Consider the following 16402-nt stretch of genomic DNA (forward strand, 5'->3'; position numbering starts at 1 on the left):
GTGAAGGAAGCGAGCCTTGAAGAGCAGCAAACACCCCCTACAGAGGCATGTGCTGAAGCCCCATCATATGAGATCCATGTGAGTCCACTGGCAAAGGCCGTGACACAAACTACTTCTGTAAGTTTTTTTTCTCGGATTCCGAAGCTAGGAGGCTGATGATTTCATGTAGAATGTGCTTAAATACATTCATAGCCAGGAAAGCGTGGTAGACAAGGTAGTCGACGAGTATCGCCAAAAGACGGCAATGTTGGTGCAAAAAACTCGGGAGATGCACTTGCAAGAGGCAGAGGACTTGCGGGTTAAGCTAGAAACCAACAATGCTGCCTTCATAGCCATGTGTGATGCGAAACTTAAGATCATACAAAAAATGAGGGAAGAGGCACTGGAACGACAAGACCAGGGCGTCCATAATGTGCAGCTGGACTTTGACCAACTGGACTCGATGATACAAGGTGCGATCAAAGCTCTACACAAGCTGAAGGACTCGTTAGGAGTTGATGATGATGAAGCTGCAGTTAGCCTGCATGATTTTGAAGGGGAGATTTCAAGCATCATAAATGAAGCAGCAAAGAATGGAAAGTTGCAGGGAACAGACGAGGAGGCATTGAAGCTTTGAGGGTATCGGCGAAAGAGAAACAGATACGGCAGCCATGAATTATCACATCAGCATTGTTAGGATATCAATAGAAATTATTTAGTTAGTCGTAGTAATCAGCAAAAGCTAGTTGTGGTTGGATGAAGCTCAAGCTCTGGATAAGAAAATAAGGTGGCAATTCCCACAAAGTGGGGCCTGGACAAATGCCGGCTGAAGTTCGAGATCGGACAGTGAATGGAATAATTGGAGTCCCAGGACAAAAAATCCAAGCTCCATGATTGAACCTCTTGGACTCGGTCCTCTCGTCCAGCATCGCAGACAAACATTCACTATTAATTCGACGCACTTTTCTTCCTGATTTCCATTTTTTTTTGCATCGCCCGCCAAGACAACGTAGCCAAAGAAGATTACAAGCAACTGATCGACAAGATTCCTGCTCTCCTGTTAATCAACACCTTGTCACCCGTTATCCGGATCAATTGATTTTTCTTATTACATCTCGCTCCACCTCCACCCTCGCACCTCTCTCCTGCGTCCAATCAATCCCGCCATGTTTGCCTCCAAGACCGCTCCTCCAGCTCTCAGAGCCCTGGGCTCCAGTGCTCTGTCCCGCCCGGCTGCCGCCAAGATGACACCGTGCAAAGCCGCCTCGTCCTTCTCGACCTCTGCCGCCCTTCTCACGCTCCGCGGCACCGTCCCCGCCACCCCCGGCGCCCTACGACAGCCGCTCTCCGCATCCTCGGCACTAGTGCAGCCGAAGATGCAGACGCAGACGCGCGCACTGAGCTTCACGTCGCACATGTACAGCGCCGGCGTTGCTGCGCCCCCCTCGTCGTCCAGCACAGTGCTTGACTGGAACAGCTTTTTCAAGCTGCGCAAGGCGCGGCGCCGGTGGCAGCTGCTGTTTAGCGCGGCCGGCTTTGTCGGGTGCGGCATGACGGGTGCGGTGATGCTGGCCAACGGCGTCGGCGGCGAGCTGCTGACCCAGGTCCCGCTGGACCCAATGATTACCATGGGCCTGGTGACTACGTCGGCGGCGTCGCTGGGCTGGCTGATGGGACCGAGTCTGGGCTCGCGTGTGTTTTACTGGCTGAACCGTCAGGTCACGCCGCAGTTTATGCTGGTAGGTGGTGGAGAGAAGGAAACGTAGCGGAAATACTTTGTGCTAATCCCCTGGACAGAAAGAGAATAACTTTTTTGCTCGCATCAAGCGCAACCGTGTTGACCCTTCTTCTTCTTCGGCCGGCAACCCTGGTACGCTTATCAGACCTCCGCTCTCTTATAATACGGCAAGCTAACCCGGTATTCCTTGATAGTTCCCGACTTTTACGGAGAGAAGATATCCAGTGTGACGGGCTACCGCCACTGGCTCAAGGACCAGCGTGCCTTCAACAAGAAACGCACCAGCTTTGTTTGAATGTTCAATTTTGACAAAAGAATCAACGCAACCTGATGACTTTTCCTTTTTTTTTTTTACCGTTGTTTGCCTGGATCGCGCTATCTTTCCTGATGTATTTGTACTACTAGCTGCACGTTGTGTATAGCATTCTCTTCTCCAATGACAGATGTCCCCTCTATGTTTCCAGGGTCTCGTTTCATATCGTTCGATTGATCTTTCATAGGAAGGGCATATCCGGCTCAATCTCGCGTTTCCAACTCCGCATACCCCCTTCAATATCGACAATAGGCCGCGACCCATTGTTCCCATATCCCCCTTCTTTCAATCGCTGAACAGCAACCTGCGAGTCTTCTCCCTGTCGGCAGATGACGTAAATGGGCGACTTGGGGCCCATAGCCTCAACCAGTCTATCCATCGCCTCGGTGGTGATAAGTGCAGATAAAGGAATGTTTATCGAGTTATCAAGCGAGCCAACGCTGTAGTGCTCCTTGCTCCGGACGTCCAAGAGCACGTGTTCGCCGTCGGCCCGCGCTTTCTGGTAGTCTTTGACGCTGACGCGTTCCTCGGGCTTAAGGATACGAACTGGAGACGTTGTGCCGCAGAATTGTACGTAATCAAGCGAGCCGTCCTGCAAGCTCTCCCTTTTCAACGGCGACTCAGGACCACAGGCAAAACACTTTGGCCGCCTGCTAGTCATTTTGATCGAGCGGAAAGGATTTGGTGAGTTTGCTGTGAACAAAAGCATGCTCGGTTTTCCGTAGTCTATCGCACAGTCAGCTGTGGCACCCAGTCCGCCGCTCGTAATAATCTTGAGCGCCTCTAGCGCCTGGAGCACGCCCATGGTACCGACAACCGGGCCCAGGATCCCGCCGTCACCGCAGCTCACAATGGCTTCTGGCGGCGACGACTTGGGGAATACGCAGCGGTAGCATGGGCCGCCGTTTGGTGAGCCCTGTGGCGTTGCCGGGTAGTTCATGACCATTAGCTGGCCGCTGAGCTTGAGCGCAGAAGCAAAGATCAGCGGCTTTTGAAGGAGGACACAGGCGTCAGAAACGAGATACCGCGAGGTGGGGTGGTCGGTGCAGTCAAGGACAAGATCGTATTGGCTGATGACGTCAACGGCGGTATCGGCTGTGAGGTGGTAAATGTGAGAGCGGTAGGTGACGTGCGGGTTAAGACTGTAGAGTGTCAGCAGGTGTTTTAGACAAGAGGCCCAGCGGAGAACTGACCCCGTTAGATATTGAATGGCACTCTCGACCTTGGTCATGCCAACTCGTGATGTCGAATGGGCAATCTGTCTATGAAGATTTGAAGCCTCGACAGTATCGCCGTCGACAAATCCCAGCGTCCCTACACCGGCTCCAGCCAGATATGCTGAAGCTGGGCATCCAAGACCACCGACTCCAACAATCAACACCTTGGAGTTTTTCAGATGCAGCTGGCCTGTGTTGCGTCGGATTAGTCGAAGCCACGAGCATAAGGTATAGCAACGGCTGAATACTAACCCTGCACGCCAACATTGGGAACAATTATCTGGCGGCCATATCTCTCGTAGTCATGTGGTTCAAGAGGCCAACCAGAGTCTCCTCCGTTCTTTTCCTCAATTTCAAGCGCAGCAATCTCTTTTCTCAACAAAGCAGCTTTGGCTTCAACTTGAGCAAGGACCAGCTTCAAGCGCTGTAAATTCCCCGCCCTTGATTCCATACCTCTAATCTCGCTGCCGTTGTATATCAACCTATGCCAATTTTCAAGCACCCTCGGTCGCTCTAAAAATGTAGAAACCCCCGACTCTGCGTCAAGCTAATGAATCAGCTGCCGAATTCTATTGTTGCACAGAGCATCTCAATTGGGAGCCAATTAAGACTAGATTAGATAAGATAAGAAACTACCAGGGCTCCAGAAATTTTGTCCGCCCCACCACCGTCATGGGTTGTAGCTACGAAGAAGACCAACAACGACAGACGGACTCTGTAGATCTCCATAATCCAACACCGTCTTTTAATTCACATCAAAATGGTACTTGATTCGTAACACACCCTGCCGATGACGCATCCGCCAGTCACCAGCTAACATGCTCAACGCCAGGCTCCCACAGTCCCCAAGCTCTCCATCGGCGAGCATCGCATGGCGCGCCTACGCGGCGACATCCATCCCCATGCGCCGTACAAGGTGCACCGCGAAGACACGACAATCAGCGACGCCTTTGCCTCGTCCAAAAAGGACAAGCGCGTAATCAAAAAGAGCGCCTTTGTCTCGCGCATCGCCAAAGCCAACACCAAGCCGTCGCGCAACGCCACGCGCCGCGCCAACAAGAAGCTCAAGACGACGCTGACGAGCCTGGCCGACGCGCTCCCGGAACTCGACAGCGACGGCGAAGACGGTGGTGCGGCGGCGGCCGGCAAAATCAGACACCGGAGCTTGAAGAGCAGGCCCGGCGCCCTCAAGCGCAAGGAGCTCCTCGTCAAGTCGGAAATGGGCCGCTTCGGCGCTAACATGGCCCAGCTGGCTACAGTCACAGAGGTGGCGCCGACAGTGAATACCCCGGCTCCCGTGAAGCTGAGCAGGAAGCAGCAGAAACTCCAGAGCCAGAACCAGCAGGCACTACCGCCGGCGCCGGCGCCGGCGCCACAATTGGAGACGTCGACGACCAACAGATGGGCGGCACTCAGAGGGTTCATCTCAGCAACGATGGAGCAGAACCCGGCGTTTGTGAACAAGTCGTAAGATTTGGGGAGGTAGGTAGCGTTGTACGGCTACGACTAGGATATGGAGAAGCGACGGAGGGGGCGCCGAGAAACTAGCGTCTTGGCTACGCAGCTGGACAAAATACAACGCCCGGATGCACAAAGGTCTTGCCTGGGAATACGATAACTAATGCTAGCACTATTAAATAGACAGACGGCTTGAATACGCCTCGATCTAACTTGCCACGGAGATATTACACAAACCATACCCCGTTGCCTTGACTGCTTCGAGAGAACGGTGCACCATTCATGAGCGGTAAAGGCAACGGAGGGCGTAGTCCGTTTTGGACAAAAGCCGAAGCCTTATAAAAGAGAATACATGGCACCATAGACATAGCTACATCGCAGAAACTTCATTCGGGAGCAAGCTTTGAAAACCATGCATCGAGTCTTGTTTTTTTTTATTTGGGCGGGCTTGTGCATAGTCGTACCACCATATGTAACTATAATCAATGGAAGGACGACGTATAAGGAAGTAAGCAACAAACACAAGTTAGCTTCATCAAAACAAACTATTGGTCAAGTTTTACAACAGCTGCCAATACATGACACTGTCTATCTGTGTCTGGATGGTTTAGCCTCTCTAAGATATACTAGACTCAACCATCGTGTGGCTTGAAAGGACAAGCATGTCAACAGCCTCCAAACAGCTGCTCTACATGCTGTGCAATCTCGGATAAAAGGCTTGAATAAAGGAAATTGAGAAACAAAGGGCGGGAATGAAGGAAACATGAAAACGAAATACGAGGAAGGCGAGAAGACGATATGTGACACATCACCCAGTCAAGGTCAAGAGCACCAGAGACTACCTCATCCTAGCCTTGGTAATCTTTTTGTTCTTCACGACGTGGGCCGGGCGGATATGAAAGCTCTACTCGATCCGTGGCGGGGTCTTGGAAGAATAAGGCGAGGAACTCCGACTAAGTCTGCAGAAAAAGGTTAGCATGGATAAAGACAAGGCGGGTCGGGCATCTATAAAATCGGAATGCCCAATGCCAGAGCAGCAAAACTAAGTCTCAACTCACGATCTGCGACGTTCGCCCTCCTTCCGCAACTGCTCTATTATGTTCAGCATTTCTTTTCGTGCACCCCTCGAGTCCACCATTTTGTTAGCAAGACTCATGGATACTTGCTCTCTTGCACCGACACATAAAAGTCTCTTGACCAAAAGATGGCGCATCAAAATGCACACAAACACGCCGCAGTCACTGCCGTTTTCTTGTTGGGGCGTGTCGTCCAGGTGCAAAAACGTTAATGGGATCCGTAGCAGACGGCCAAAGATCTGAGTAGCGTTCTTCGCTTCGTAATAGTTGGAACGACCGAGAGAGTCGTAGTGAAAGGCAACACGGTCCAGCAACGAAACAACAAGAAGCGACCAGTGCGAGCCTCCTTCCGCAACACCCACATTACGGTTATCGTTGATGGGAAGAAAGATGTGCGAGATGTGTCTAAAATCGGGTAGGGCAGACTTAACGCTCTTCAGGTCGGGGTCCTTCATCATGAGGAAGGTCATGCTGGGTCGTAGAAGGACGACACGGGCTTTTGGATATTTAGGCAGAACCTCGCGTTCCAGGTACTCTTCCCAAAAAGCAATATTCTGTAGGCTGTGTGAGTAAAGTGTGGGGATACTTTGAGTTGTATGAGACGTACGTTGTCTGTAAGCCAGTCATTACGAAGGGCCTTGAGATCCTCGTAGGTTACTTTGGCAGTGTTAGTACTTGCGCAGGTTTTATGGCGGCTCCGGGTGGCGAGCCCTGGGTTGATGAAAATCAAACTTGGGTAACAGCGAGATTGGCGGATAACATACGGAGGATGTCATGATCTATTTGGGCCTTGTTAGGTGTTGTTCTGGAAACAAGATGTGCGGCGGCGGGTGAGACTGGGCTTACAAGACAAATATGGCTGATGTGGAGACATCTTTTCATGAAATTCGAAGTCAGCAAACGGGGCTCCGCAGAAAATATCATAGCGGTTGAGGGAAATGCAGTGAGCCTTGATCGCCCATCCATCCATTGTACGGTCTTTTCCGACGGGTGCTCGTGCCGGAATTCGAGGCGGTCATGGCGCCGGTCGGGAGGAAGCCAACAATGGCGCCAAGCCGCACAGCACAGCCGCCATGACGTCGATGAAATTTTCAAAGTACACCGCGAGGAAGACGATCCACGATGGATGGATGGGCGGTCGGCTTGACCCCAGACGTGCGGCGATGGTGGGACAGAGGCTTGATTGCGGGTGGAATGGAGACTCGATGCATATCAGCAGACAACAGAAGGGGCCATGGCCAGGCAGACAGGCATTCTTGGATTGTCGGGGCAGCGTTATCAGGTGCGGTGCAAAAGAACGGAAAGCCTCACAGTTTCGCCAAAGTGGCGGGCAATCTTGGACCGCAGAGTCATGTTGAACGGCGAAGATGATTGCGGTCTGTTTTGTACGGTTATTTGGCGCGCAGCTGCACCAAAACTGTGGGGGGGGGGGGGGGGGGGGCAGTTTCGGATGAGGCGAAAGTCGCAAAAATTGCTGAGGGCGACGAGAGTCGAGGTTCGCGGGAATCCACAAAAAAACGAGAATCAGGGACCGGATCAGTGCGTTAACGAGAGGTATCGGGCGCTGAGGTGCAGCTAGAGCCAAGGTATTGATTTCGGTGTGGTGTGGTGGATGTTCTCGCAGCAGCAACGAAGGGAATCAGAAGACGGCGAGCGTTGAAACAAACAAATGAGTAAAAATAGTATTTAGTAGACAGCAGCCGAAACAACGGCAAATGCAACAGTGTCAAGGCGAGGCGAGGCGAGGCGAGGTGTTGGGGTGAAGCGCAAGAATAAACACGGCAAGGAAAATAGTGAAGAGGAGAAAAATCCAGAGGACCGACAGCAAATCGATCCGCTGCTCTTAATAGCGAGTGTGTGGGTGTTTGCTCTTGCCAGCGGTTCATGCGCAGATTGGGTGGATGAGTGTAGGGCAGTGCACAGCGAACTGCTACCTGATTGGTGGGTTGGTTGGTGGGTGGGTGCTTCCCGTCTTCAGACAAAAGGGAAGAAGGGAAGGCGCGAAAAAGAAAAGCGGGACGTCACTGCCACTCCATTGCCTGCACCACTGCAACAAAGACCACACCAGACCGCCCCGCCCCCGCCTATTCCGTTTCGCTTCGGCTGACAGTGACAGGTGAGAAGCGCAGCACCGGACAATTCAAGATTGGAAAAGCCCCGAGGTCACGATGCAGTCGGTTCCATGTGGTACTGGTCCTGTCCTTGTCACCAGCTCGATGCTTGGCCCGGAGGTTTGACAGCTGTTGCGAACACAATCAAGCTTTGGGGGACGCCTGACGCGTTGTTTGAAGCCTAGGGTTTGCGTGCTTTAGAGCAGAAAGGGGCCAGACTGGCGGATGGATCATCCTCTTGCTCACAAATCCAAGCCAGGAGGATTTTTTCGCCTGAAATTTGCTTGCTGGTTGGCTATGATTTTTGTTTTGTACGAGTGCGCAGTTGGAGTTTATCTACGGACTTGAGCCTAATTGTGCTGCTGGCCGACCTACTCCAAGAGGTCCTGAATTATACACAACTATCATGGCGGACGGCAAGGTCCGACCTGTACTACATAACAAATGACAAACTAATGACATTGTGCAACACGTGACTCTTCCCCCCTCCCCCCCCCCCCCCCCCCACCCAGAAAGCGGAATTCCAACTGCTTCCAGCACAAACACCTGCTGTGGCTTAGGATCTGTGTGTGCAAAAGGCGCGCGTGAGTGTGATTCAGCTCTTGGCTGTAACCCGATCCAATACCAAGAAGTTAGAGCGTGGAGAAAACATTGCTGGCTTGACGTCTCAACATGTCTTGGCTAATTCGAGTCTGCAGGTGTTCTTGGGCACAAGCTCGGCCATGGAGAATACAACGACTCAATTGTGCGCGGCATTTATGAAAATACATGCATACCTGCGCATTTGTGCAAATACTGACACAGGCCTGGGTGTCTCTGTGTGCGACCGTCCTGCTTCCCAAGGGGCATCAATACTGCATCACACGCGACGTTTCATCTGAAATGAGCGCCATGGGTCAGGTATCCGAGGCTCGGGAACTAACTTTCCAAGCGACGCAGAGAACATTCCTGGAAGCTCAGCTGGCACTAGTATCAACGAACGGGTATGTGGGCGTAGGCAACAAGTTCAGTTGTGCGCAAGTAAGTATTTGCTCCGAGAAGCATCGAAGGCCCATTACGAGCAGCTGGCTGACTCTATTGAAGATGCTATTTGTGACGGTGGCGCTATTGGCAGTGTTAGTCACCAAGGACATCCACAAATAAAGTTGCTAGCCAAGGAAATTGGCCAGAGATGCGGCTGCATACAGGGAGTCCCTGTTCATCATCTATGTATGGATCCATGAGAAAATGATCAGACCGTTTGCCCATGCAGAGAAGCAGCCGAATATTTCCATCGGCTGAAAACAAAAACGACAAAAGGGGGGTTTTCAGCGAGGTCAATGGCTGTCGCCTAAAGCTGAATCTCAAAATCTATATATGAGCCTGGCCCGCCCCGATCTGCACTGATTCGGATGGAATTCCTACTCTTTAGGTTCGATTAGGTCGGGATTTTCATCGTTCATTTCTCTTATTCTTTGTGTTGCTTCAGTGTCAGTTGAGCTGCTCTGTGCTCCAGTCGTTCTTTACATACCATCTTGGTGCCTCCATTCTTTCGTTATATATTGCTTCTTTGCGGACAAGCAACAGTCCAGTCGTTACTGTCTCGCCGCTTTATTGTTTGCTAGCCACTCAGAATCCCGTACTTCATTCGTTTATACCCACCCTCTTCCCATCTTGCATCACCCATTTCCAAGATGATCTTCAACAAGCTTGTTGCCGCTTTGGCCTGCGGCGTGTCTGTTGCCAACGCTGCTCTGACCTACCGCGGCGTTGACTGGACGTCTGTGCCTGTCGATGAGAAGAATGGCATCAAGTTCAAGAGTGCCAGTGGTGCCAACACCGCCATTGAGAAGGTCTTTGTTGACAACGGCGTCAACATTGCCCGCCAGCGTCTGTGGGTCAACCCCAAGGACGGCAACTACAACCTGGACTTCAACATCAAGCTGGCCAAGCGCGCCAAAAAGGCCGGCATGAAGGTGTTCCTTGACTTCCACTACTCCGACACCTGGGCTGATCCTGCCCACCAGACTATCCCCTCGGGTTGGCCCACTGCCATTGATGATCTGGCCTGGACCCTGTACAACTACACCTACGAGGTATCCAACGTGTTCTACGACAACGGTATTACCCCCGAGATCATTTCCATCGGTAACGAGATCACTGGCGGCATGCTCTTCCCCACCGGCAGCATGGAGTCCAACCCCTACAACCTGGCGCGTCTGCTGCACTCTGCCTCGTCTGCCGTCCGTGCATCCAAGCTCGGAGCTGCCCCCAAGATTGCTATCCACCTGGACAACGGCTGGAAGTGGGAGACCCAGAAGTGGTGGTACGACACTGTCCTTAAGCAGGGTCCCCTGACCTCGAGCGACTTTGACATCATCGGTGTCTCGTACTACCCCTTCTACAACGCTGAAGCTACCCTCGCCAACCTCAAGACTTCCCTGACCAACCTGGCTTCCACCTACAAGAAGGGCCTGATTGTTGCCGAGACTAACTGGCCCACTTCTTGCCCTAGCCCCAAGTTCCCCTTCCCGGCCGATGCTAGCTCTATCCCCATTTCCGTTGATGGCCAGACTCAGTGGATGAAGAAGGTCGCAGCTATCGTTGCTGGTGTGAGCAAGGGTCTGGGCATCTTCTACTGGGAGCCTTCGTGGGTCAACAACGCCGGTCTCGGCTCGTCTTGCGAGTGGAACTGCATGTTCTCCTATGATGGCAAGCCCATGAACAGTCTTTCTGTCTTCAAGTCTATCTAAGCCTGGAAAGTTTACAATTATCATGACCTGTTTGGTGTGACAGTACTTGACTGTACTGTGAAAGTGCGCCACCTTCGCTTCTTATACATTTTTTATTATTATTATTTCAATAGCAATATGTTGTACTTTGATGATCGATTTCTTTACTTGAATTCGCCATATTTAACGTGACTTAATGTGTAATTCTCTATTTCAACCCTATCTCCTGTCTCCTCGCGAGAGATGATGATGAAAGTCTTTATTAACCTGTCTACTCGCGAGGTATTCTCGACATACGACAGTTCCTCGCGAGAGAATTTCGATTGATTGATTGATTCTTTATTTACCTGTCTACTCGCGAGGTATTCTCGGCATACGACAGGGGACTACAAGTAGTACCAGAAATTACATACAGAAACAGAAACCTAAAATCCAAACCATGCATACAGAAACCCCCCGCACAAAGTGTAATGACTACAGTGTGTCCACCCGCCCAGCCCAGAGGCTGTCCTTTGCTTGTGTGGCCCCAAACCTGGCCCAGAATCCTGGCCTCGCCGCTGATGCAGACCAAACATAAAAACAAAAACAAAGGAAACAACAAAGGGAAGTACAAACAAAGAGAGAAACAAGTAGGAAAAAGGAGGTGATGGCAGCGCAAACGCGCTAAGGGGGAGACCCCGAGGGTACGCCGTCTCTAGGTGGCAGAGGGGGCGCGGGAGGGGCCGCGTCTTGCGCCTGCGTGTCCGGCCTCATGCGGCGGTGGGCCAGCAGGGCCGTGGGGGCTTTGGCTGCTTTGGCGGCCAGCCAGCAGGCTCCGCGCTTGGTACCGATCAACTTCTGAAAGAAGCTGCTGGACACCCGCTGTGGGTTGTGGTGGCAAACCCAGATGTGCTCCGGGCTCGTGTCGGCTCCGCAGAGGGGACAGGAGAGCACGGCGTCCTCGTGCTCGAAACGGCGGTGATAGGCCGCAAAGTCGCCGTGTCCTGACAAAGCTGTCAGCACCGCGCGGGCGAGGTTGCGATCGGTCTCGTCAAGGAGACTTGTCCAAGCCTTCTTCGGGGCCTGCACCGGGCGGCGCAGGTGATGATGATGAAAGTCTTTATTTACCTGTCTACTCGCGAGGGATTCTCGACATACGACAGGGGACTATTTCTAGTACCAGGAAAAATACATAACAGAAGCAAAAACCAAAACCTAAAACCATGCATACAGAAACCCCACAATCCAAAGTATAATGACAGGAGGTCTCCCACCTGCCCAGCGCAGAGGCTGTCCTTCGTCCGCGTGGCCCCAAACAAGACCCAGAGTCCTGGCCTCACCGCCGATGTAGTGATAAAAATATTTGTGCAAAATAAGAAAAAAAAAAAGGGGGGTTGGCGGCGTATTCACGCCAGAGGGTTGGCAGCGCGGTTGCGCGAAAAAAGATTGGGCCCCAGAGGCTAAGCTGCCCCGGGCAGGGTCGGACCAGACGGTGGAGGGTCGGGCGGAGGGCGAACTGGGGAGTCCCCTTCCTGCGGGTCCGTTCCCGTTACCGCACGGCGGTGTGCTAGAAGCACCGGAGGACTCTTGGCCGCTTTAGATGCCAGCCAGATGGCTCCACTCTTGGTGGCTATGAGCTTCTGGAAGAAGCCCTTAGCCATCCGTTGAGGGTTGCGGGGGCAGGTCCAGATGTGCTCCGGGGTGGTCTCAGCGTCGCAGAGGGGGCAGGTTAGCACTGCGTTCAAGTGATTGAAACGGCGGTGGTAGTCTGCGTAGTCTCCGTGACCAGAAAGTGCTGTCAGGACAGCGCGGGCGAGCTTGCGCTCAGTGTCGTCAAGAAGGTTTTTCCAGGCCTTCTTAGGAGCCTCGAGAGGTCGGCTCAGGTGAGGTCTGTTGGCACAACCTTCATTCGACCACCAGGTGCGAAACTCGGTGGTGACGCGGGCGCGGAAATGGCTGCGGGCCCAGGAAAGGGACATTCCTACGGGCGTGTAGGCCCTCTCGGCGCCCATCTTGGCTTGTCGGTCCGCGAGCTCGTTGCCCCAGACGTCGGAGTGTCCCGGGACCCAAATCACTTCCACAGCGGGGGCACCATCTGGCCACGGTCTAGGACCTGGGTGGTCAGGGCTTTGGCCAATCCAGTCGGCGCAAATCGTTTGGGCCCTCCGGAGAAGCTCTTCGGAGGTTCCGGGCTTCGCGCCCCATGTCGTGAGGCGGTACACCGCGGCGAGGTTGTCGGAGCAGACCCAGACCTTGCGGCACTGTGGTTTCACCCACGAGTCTACTTTTTCCAGGGCTCTGGCAATGGCCATCACCTCGGCGTCATGAACCTCGGCGTGGAAAGGAATCGGGCAGTTGCCCGTGTCCAGGACTGTCTCGTCCCGAATGATCGCCCACCCAGCGCCGACCCGGCCCTCTCCCAGCTTGGATCCGTCTGTGTATATCCAGAGGTCCGAGGGGGCGGCGCAGGTGAGGTGAAATGAAAGTCTTTATTTAACCTGTCTACTCGCGAGGGATTCTCGGCATACGACAGGGGACTATTTCTAGTACCAGGAAAAATACATAACAGAAGCAAAAACCAAAACCTAAAACCATGCATACAGAAACCCCACAATCCAAAGTATAATGACAGGAGGTCTCCCACCTGCCCAGCGCAGAGGCTGTCCTTCGTCCGCGTGGTCCAAACAAGACCCAGAGTCCTGGCCTCACCGCCGATGTAGTGATAAAAATATTTGTGCAAAATAAGAAAAAAAAAAAGGGGGGTTGGCGGCGTATTCACGCCAGAGGGGCGCAGGTGAGGTCTGGAGTTGCGACCCTCTGCCTCCCACCAGGCGGCGAGAGAATTTCGGTATACTACCAGATCCGGAACCGGTGGCACAGTGGTTTCACCGGGACGAAAAAAAAGAATGCGATTTTGACAATCGGCAAAAGATGATACCACGCATGTGAGGCGTGATAGTGTATCGTGTTGACAAGACTGGGACTCGAACCCAGGCGGATTTCTCCATCAGGAAACTTGCGTTAAGGAACGACCTTAACCTGACGCCATAACCAACTCGGCCATCTTGCCATTGGATATTGGATGTAGCAGGCAGAATTAGTATTATCAAGAAACCGCGGATTCTGGGGAGTCTTTTTTTTTTAAAAAAATCTCAAATCCCTTGTGTAACAACAACCAAAAATGACCGTGATGTAAAAAAAAAACAAAAAAAAAGAGCATAGGCACGTATTGAATGTCTGAAAAGAGCTTCATATTCAATACATTGTAGGCAGTAGATTCTCTGTGGAAAAGGGTATAATTATATACGACATGATATAGACCGGAAAAAAACAAACCACATCCTCGCGAACAATATAAAGTACAAGTACAAATCCCATTCAAACTGAAGTGCTGTATGCCAACAGCATTTGCCCCAGGATATCCTTCATGTATGATAAATCCTTGCGCAGCTTCTGGGGTCTAGAGCTCCAGTTGGCATTACTCTCGCCTAATTCTAGCCACAGCATCTTGAGTTGCGCATCATTGAGCATGCCGTGGGAGCAACTGGGGAGTTCAATTGCAGGGTCTTTTAGCGGGATTCCGAGAAGCTCATCCAGGCGCTCAATGAGGTTCACGATGATCTGTGCAAACATGGTCCCGCGGAAAAGAGCATCGCCCAGAGAGACTTCGCCAGTTCGAACATTGGGCAAGTTGTACAGAGGTTGAGTCTCCGTGTTGTCCAAGGTGTAGATTATGTGATATGTGATGACTTCCAGGAACTTGAGAGACTGCGAATAGCAGCTTATGATAGCCAGCGACGTCGGGGTGTCAAGAATTTTGGGAGTAGCAAAGTTGTTGTTGTTGGATGAAGCCAGAGTGAGAGAATTGGTTGCTTCAAAGACTGCACGGCGGACATTCTCCAGAACGGGGGAGGGAACGCGGAGCTTAGGAGGGAAGTTAGATTTCGCCTCATCAGCAATATCCAAGTCCACAATACCGCGAAGTGTCCGTTGCAACTTGACCAATATATTGAGGAAGTCCTGAACGGCCACTATCCCCTTCTTTATCATAGGGTCCGATCCGGTCGTGAGTGGGGAATCCATGCTCAGAAGAAGATCTATGCTCATATCTTGCTTGTACTTTTGTATGAGGGAAAGATATCCATGAAACCTCGTGTTGATACCCGAGAATAGTGCTAGGAGTTCGGTATAGCCATGGCGTATAGGAAGAATTGCACCGGGAGTGGTGGTTGGGGTGTCATAACCTGGAAACTGGGCATAATCGGATGGGTAGGGTTTGGGATTACTTTGGTTAAGTGTGGGGTAGGCAGAGGTGGGAAATGGGAAGAGAAAGGCCTGCGGAATAGTGGGTTGATGAGTGAGAGTACGCATTTGGATCTGTGACTGAAAGGCCCTTGATTGCTGATGCTGATGCTGCTGCTGTTGTTGTTGTTGTTGGTGATGGTGGCGGCGGCTTTGCTGTGGCTGGAGTTGTGGGTATTGTTGGTGATGTGGTTGATGGCCACGCATGTTGACAGTCTCGTGTCGTTGATGATGTTGTGCCTGGGGCTGCGGCTGAGACTGCTTGTGTCGTTGGGCAGATTGGTTAGGTTGCAGTTGGTGGAATATGCTAGTGCTCTGTGTCCACGAAGCTGGGTCCATGTCTATGTTATCGCCCAGCTCAAGAATCTCTGAGATCATGTCGAGGTCAGCAGCGGCCGGTGGATGGCCTGCAGCTGTGGTAGCAATATTATGACTGTCAGTAGTCACAGCTCCAGTATGGGGCGTGGTGGAGGCAGTGGAGGAGTTCGAGTAATGGCTGTCATAGCTTCCAAGCCCACTAGTGATGTTTGGTAGAAGTCCAGTAAAAGCGTTGACGGGAGAGTTGGTATGTGACGCGGTAGTCAGGATATCAACATCGGGAGAATTGGTAGCATGAGTGCTGACTTTTGAGCTTGGGACATTCAAGGATCCAATAGGTGGAATGGGATTGTACGGTTCTGGTGTACAGCTGTGGGCGATTTTATGGATAGGGATGCCGGCGGGTGATACATTGTGCCAAGTTTGAGCATACCGAGACTGGGGGGAAGGAGTTCTGTCCGGCGTGCTTGCCGATGTGTGTGTGATGGAAGGCGTCGAGGCCGAGGCCGAGGCCGAGGCCGAGGATGAGGCGGCAGCAGCGGCGGCGGCGGCAATATCGGAGCGGGACGGGCGGCCGATTTTGCGCTGACGCCCCTCGATGCATTCAAAGCCTAGGCGCGCACAACGCTGGCATCGCGCCTGATTAGCCGCGTTTTGCCTGGAGCAGCGCAGTTTTTGGCGACGGCATCTTTCGCACGCCGATCGCCGTTGGTTGGGATGGGGTGCCTTTGGGATCAGGCTTTGGTCCTCTAATGGGTCGGCCATGGTCCCGGAGAAGACGTGAGAGGGAGGGCAGGAAAGAAGAATGAAAGAAAAAAAAAAGCAACCGAGGGACAAGGCAATGCAGAGTAGTGCAAACAACGGAAAGGCGGGAGAGTCGCGGATACCGAAGCGCAGGTGTGAGTGGAGAAATGGCGAAGGTTTAAAACAAAAACGCGGGCGTCAAGGCTGCGAGGCGGGGTGGCACCGGCTAGTAAACAGAACTAACAAGAGGAGTATAGTGCAGGTGTAGATTGAGATATGGCCGCAGACACAAGCATGTATGTATGTATGTATGTACACGTCGACTTGTATGAGGGTTATCAGCCACACCCACCCGCTCCTGGTATGCACAGCGCAGGTAGGAGGCTGTGGAGATGGACTCCCTCGCCCACAAAGCAGCGCTTCCTGGCGTCAAGCGGGTGTTTGAGATGTACTGCG

General features: G+C 52.5%; 7 protein-coding genes across 7 annotated transcripts; 3 read left to right on the forward strand and 4 right to left on the reverse strand.

Moving 5' to 3' along the window:
* Positions 1-1145: 1145 nt before the first annotated feature.
* On the forward strand, positions 1146-2012 carry BROUX77_003676 (uncharacterized protein; the record flags this gene model as incomplete). Its single annotated transcript, XM_073748353.1, has 3 exons — positions 1146-1718; positions 1777-1849; positions 1912-2012. 3 exons carry the CDS (start codon positions 1146-1148, stop codon positions 2010-2012), a joined length of 747 nt encoding a protein of 248 aa, XP_073606101.1.
* Positions 2013-2211: 199 nt separating this feature from the next.
* On the reverse strand, positions 2212-3698 carry BROUX77_003677 (uncharacterized protein; the record flags this gene model as incomplete). Its single annotated transcript, XM_073748354.1, has 3 exons — positions 2212-3172; positions 3224-3437; positions 3500-3698. The coding sequence occupies 3 exons, from the start codon at positions 3696-3698 to the stop codon at positions 2212-2214; spliced, it is 1374 nt and encodes a 457-aa protein (XP_073606102.1).
* Positions 3699-4007: 309 nt separating this feature from the next.
* BROUX77_003678 (uncharacterized protein) lies at positions 4008-4718 on the forward strand (the record flags this gene model as incomplete). Its single annotated transcript, XM_073748356.1, has 2 exons — positions 4008-4010; positions 4080-4718. 2 exons carry the CDS (start codon positions 4008-4010, stop codon positions 4716-4718), a joined length of 642 nt encoding a protein of 213 aa, XP_073606103.1.
* An 891-nt stretch (positions 4719-5609) lies between these two features.
* On the reverse strand, positions 5610-7134 carry BROUX77_003679 (uncharacterized protein; the record flags this gene model as incomplete). Its single annotated transcript, XM_073748357.1, has 5 exons — positions 5610-5664; positions 5764-6335; positions 6389-6438; positions 6628-6655; positions 7093-7134. The coding sequence occupies 5 exons, from the start codon at positions 7132-7134 to the stop codon at positions 5610-5612; spliced, it is 747 nt and encodes a 248-aa protein (XP_073606104.1).
* A 2431-nt stretch (positions 7135-9565) lies between these two features.
* BROUX77_003680 (uncharacterized protein) lies at positions 9566-10624 on the forward strand (the record flags this gene model as incomplete). Its single annotated transcript, XM_073748358.1, has 1 exon — positions 9566-10624. The coding sequence occupies one exon, from the start codon at positions 9566-9568 to the stop codon at positions 10622-10624; it is 1059 nt and encodes a 352-aa protein (XP_073606105.1).
* Positions 10625-11266: 642 nt separating this feature from the next.
* Positions 11267-13527, reverse strand: BROUX77_003681 (uncharacterized protein; the record flags this gene model as incomplete). Its single annotated transcript, XM_073748359.1, has 3 exons — positions 11267-11665; positions 12136-13016; positions 13521-13527. 3 exons carry the CDS (start codon positions 13525-13527, stop codon positions 11267-11269), a joined length of 1287 nt encoding a protein of 428 aa, XP_073606106.1.
* Positions 13528-13960: 433 nt separating this feature from the next.
* On the reverse strand, positions 13961-15967 carry BROUX77_003682 (uncharacterized protein; the record flags this gene model as incomplete). Its single annotated transcript, XM_073748360.1, has 1 exon — positions 13961-15967. The coding sequence occupies one exon, from the start codon at positions 15965-15967 to the stop codon at positions 13961-13963; it is 2007 nt and encodes a 668-aa protein (XP_073606107.1).
* Between the last annotated feature and the right edge of the window lie 435 nt (positions 15968-16402).

This window comes from Berkeleyomyces rouxiae (genome assembly GCF_048999995.1).
Source record: "Berkeleyomyces rouxiae strain 22BRR77 chromosome Unknown BrBRR77_ptg000003l, whole genome shotgun sequence".
Lineage (NCBI taxonomy): Eukaryota > Fungi > Ascomycota > Sordariomycetes > Microascales > Ceratocystidaceae > Berkeleyomyces > Berkeleyomyces rouxiae.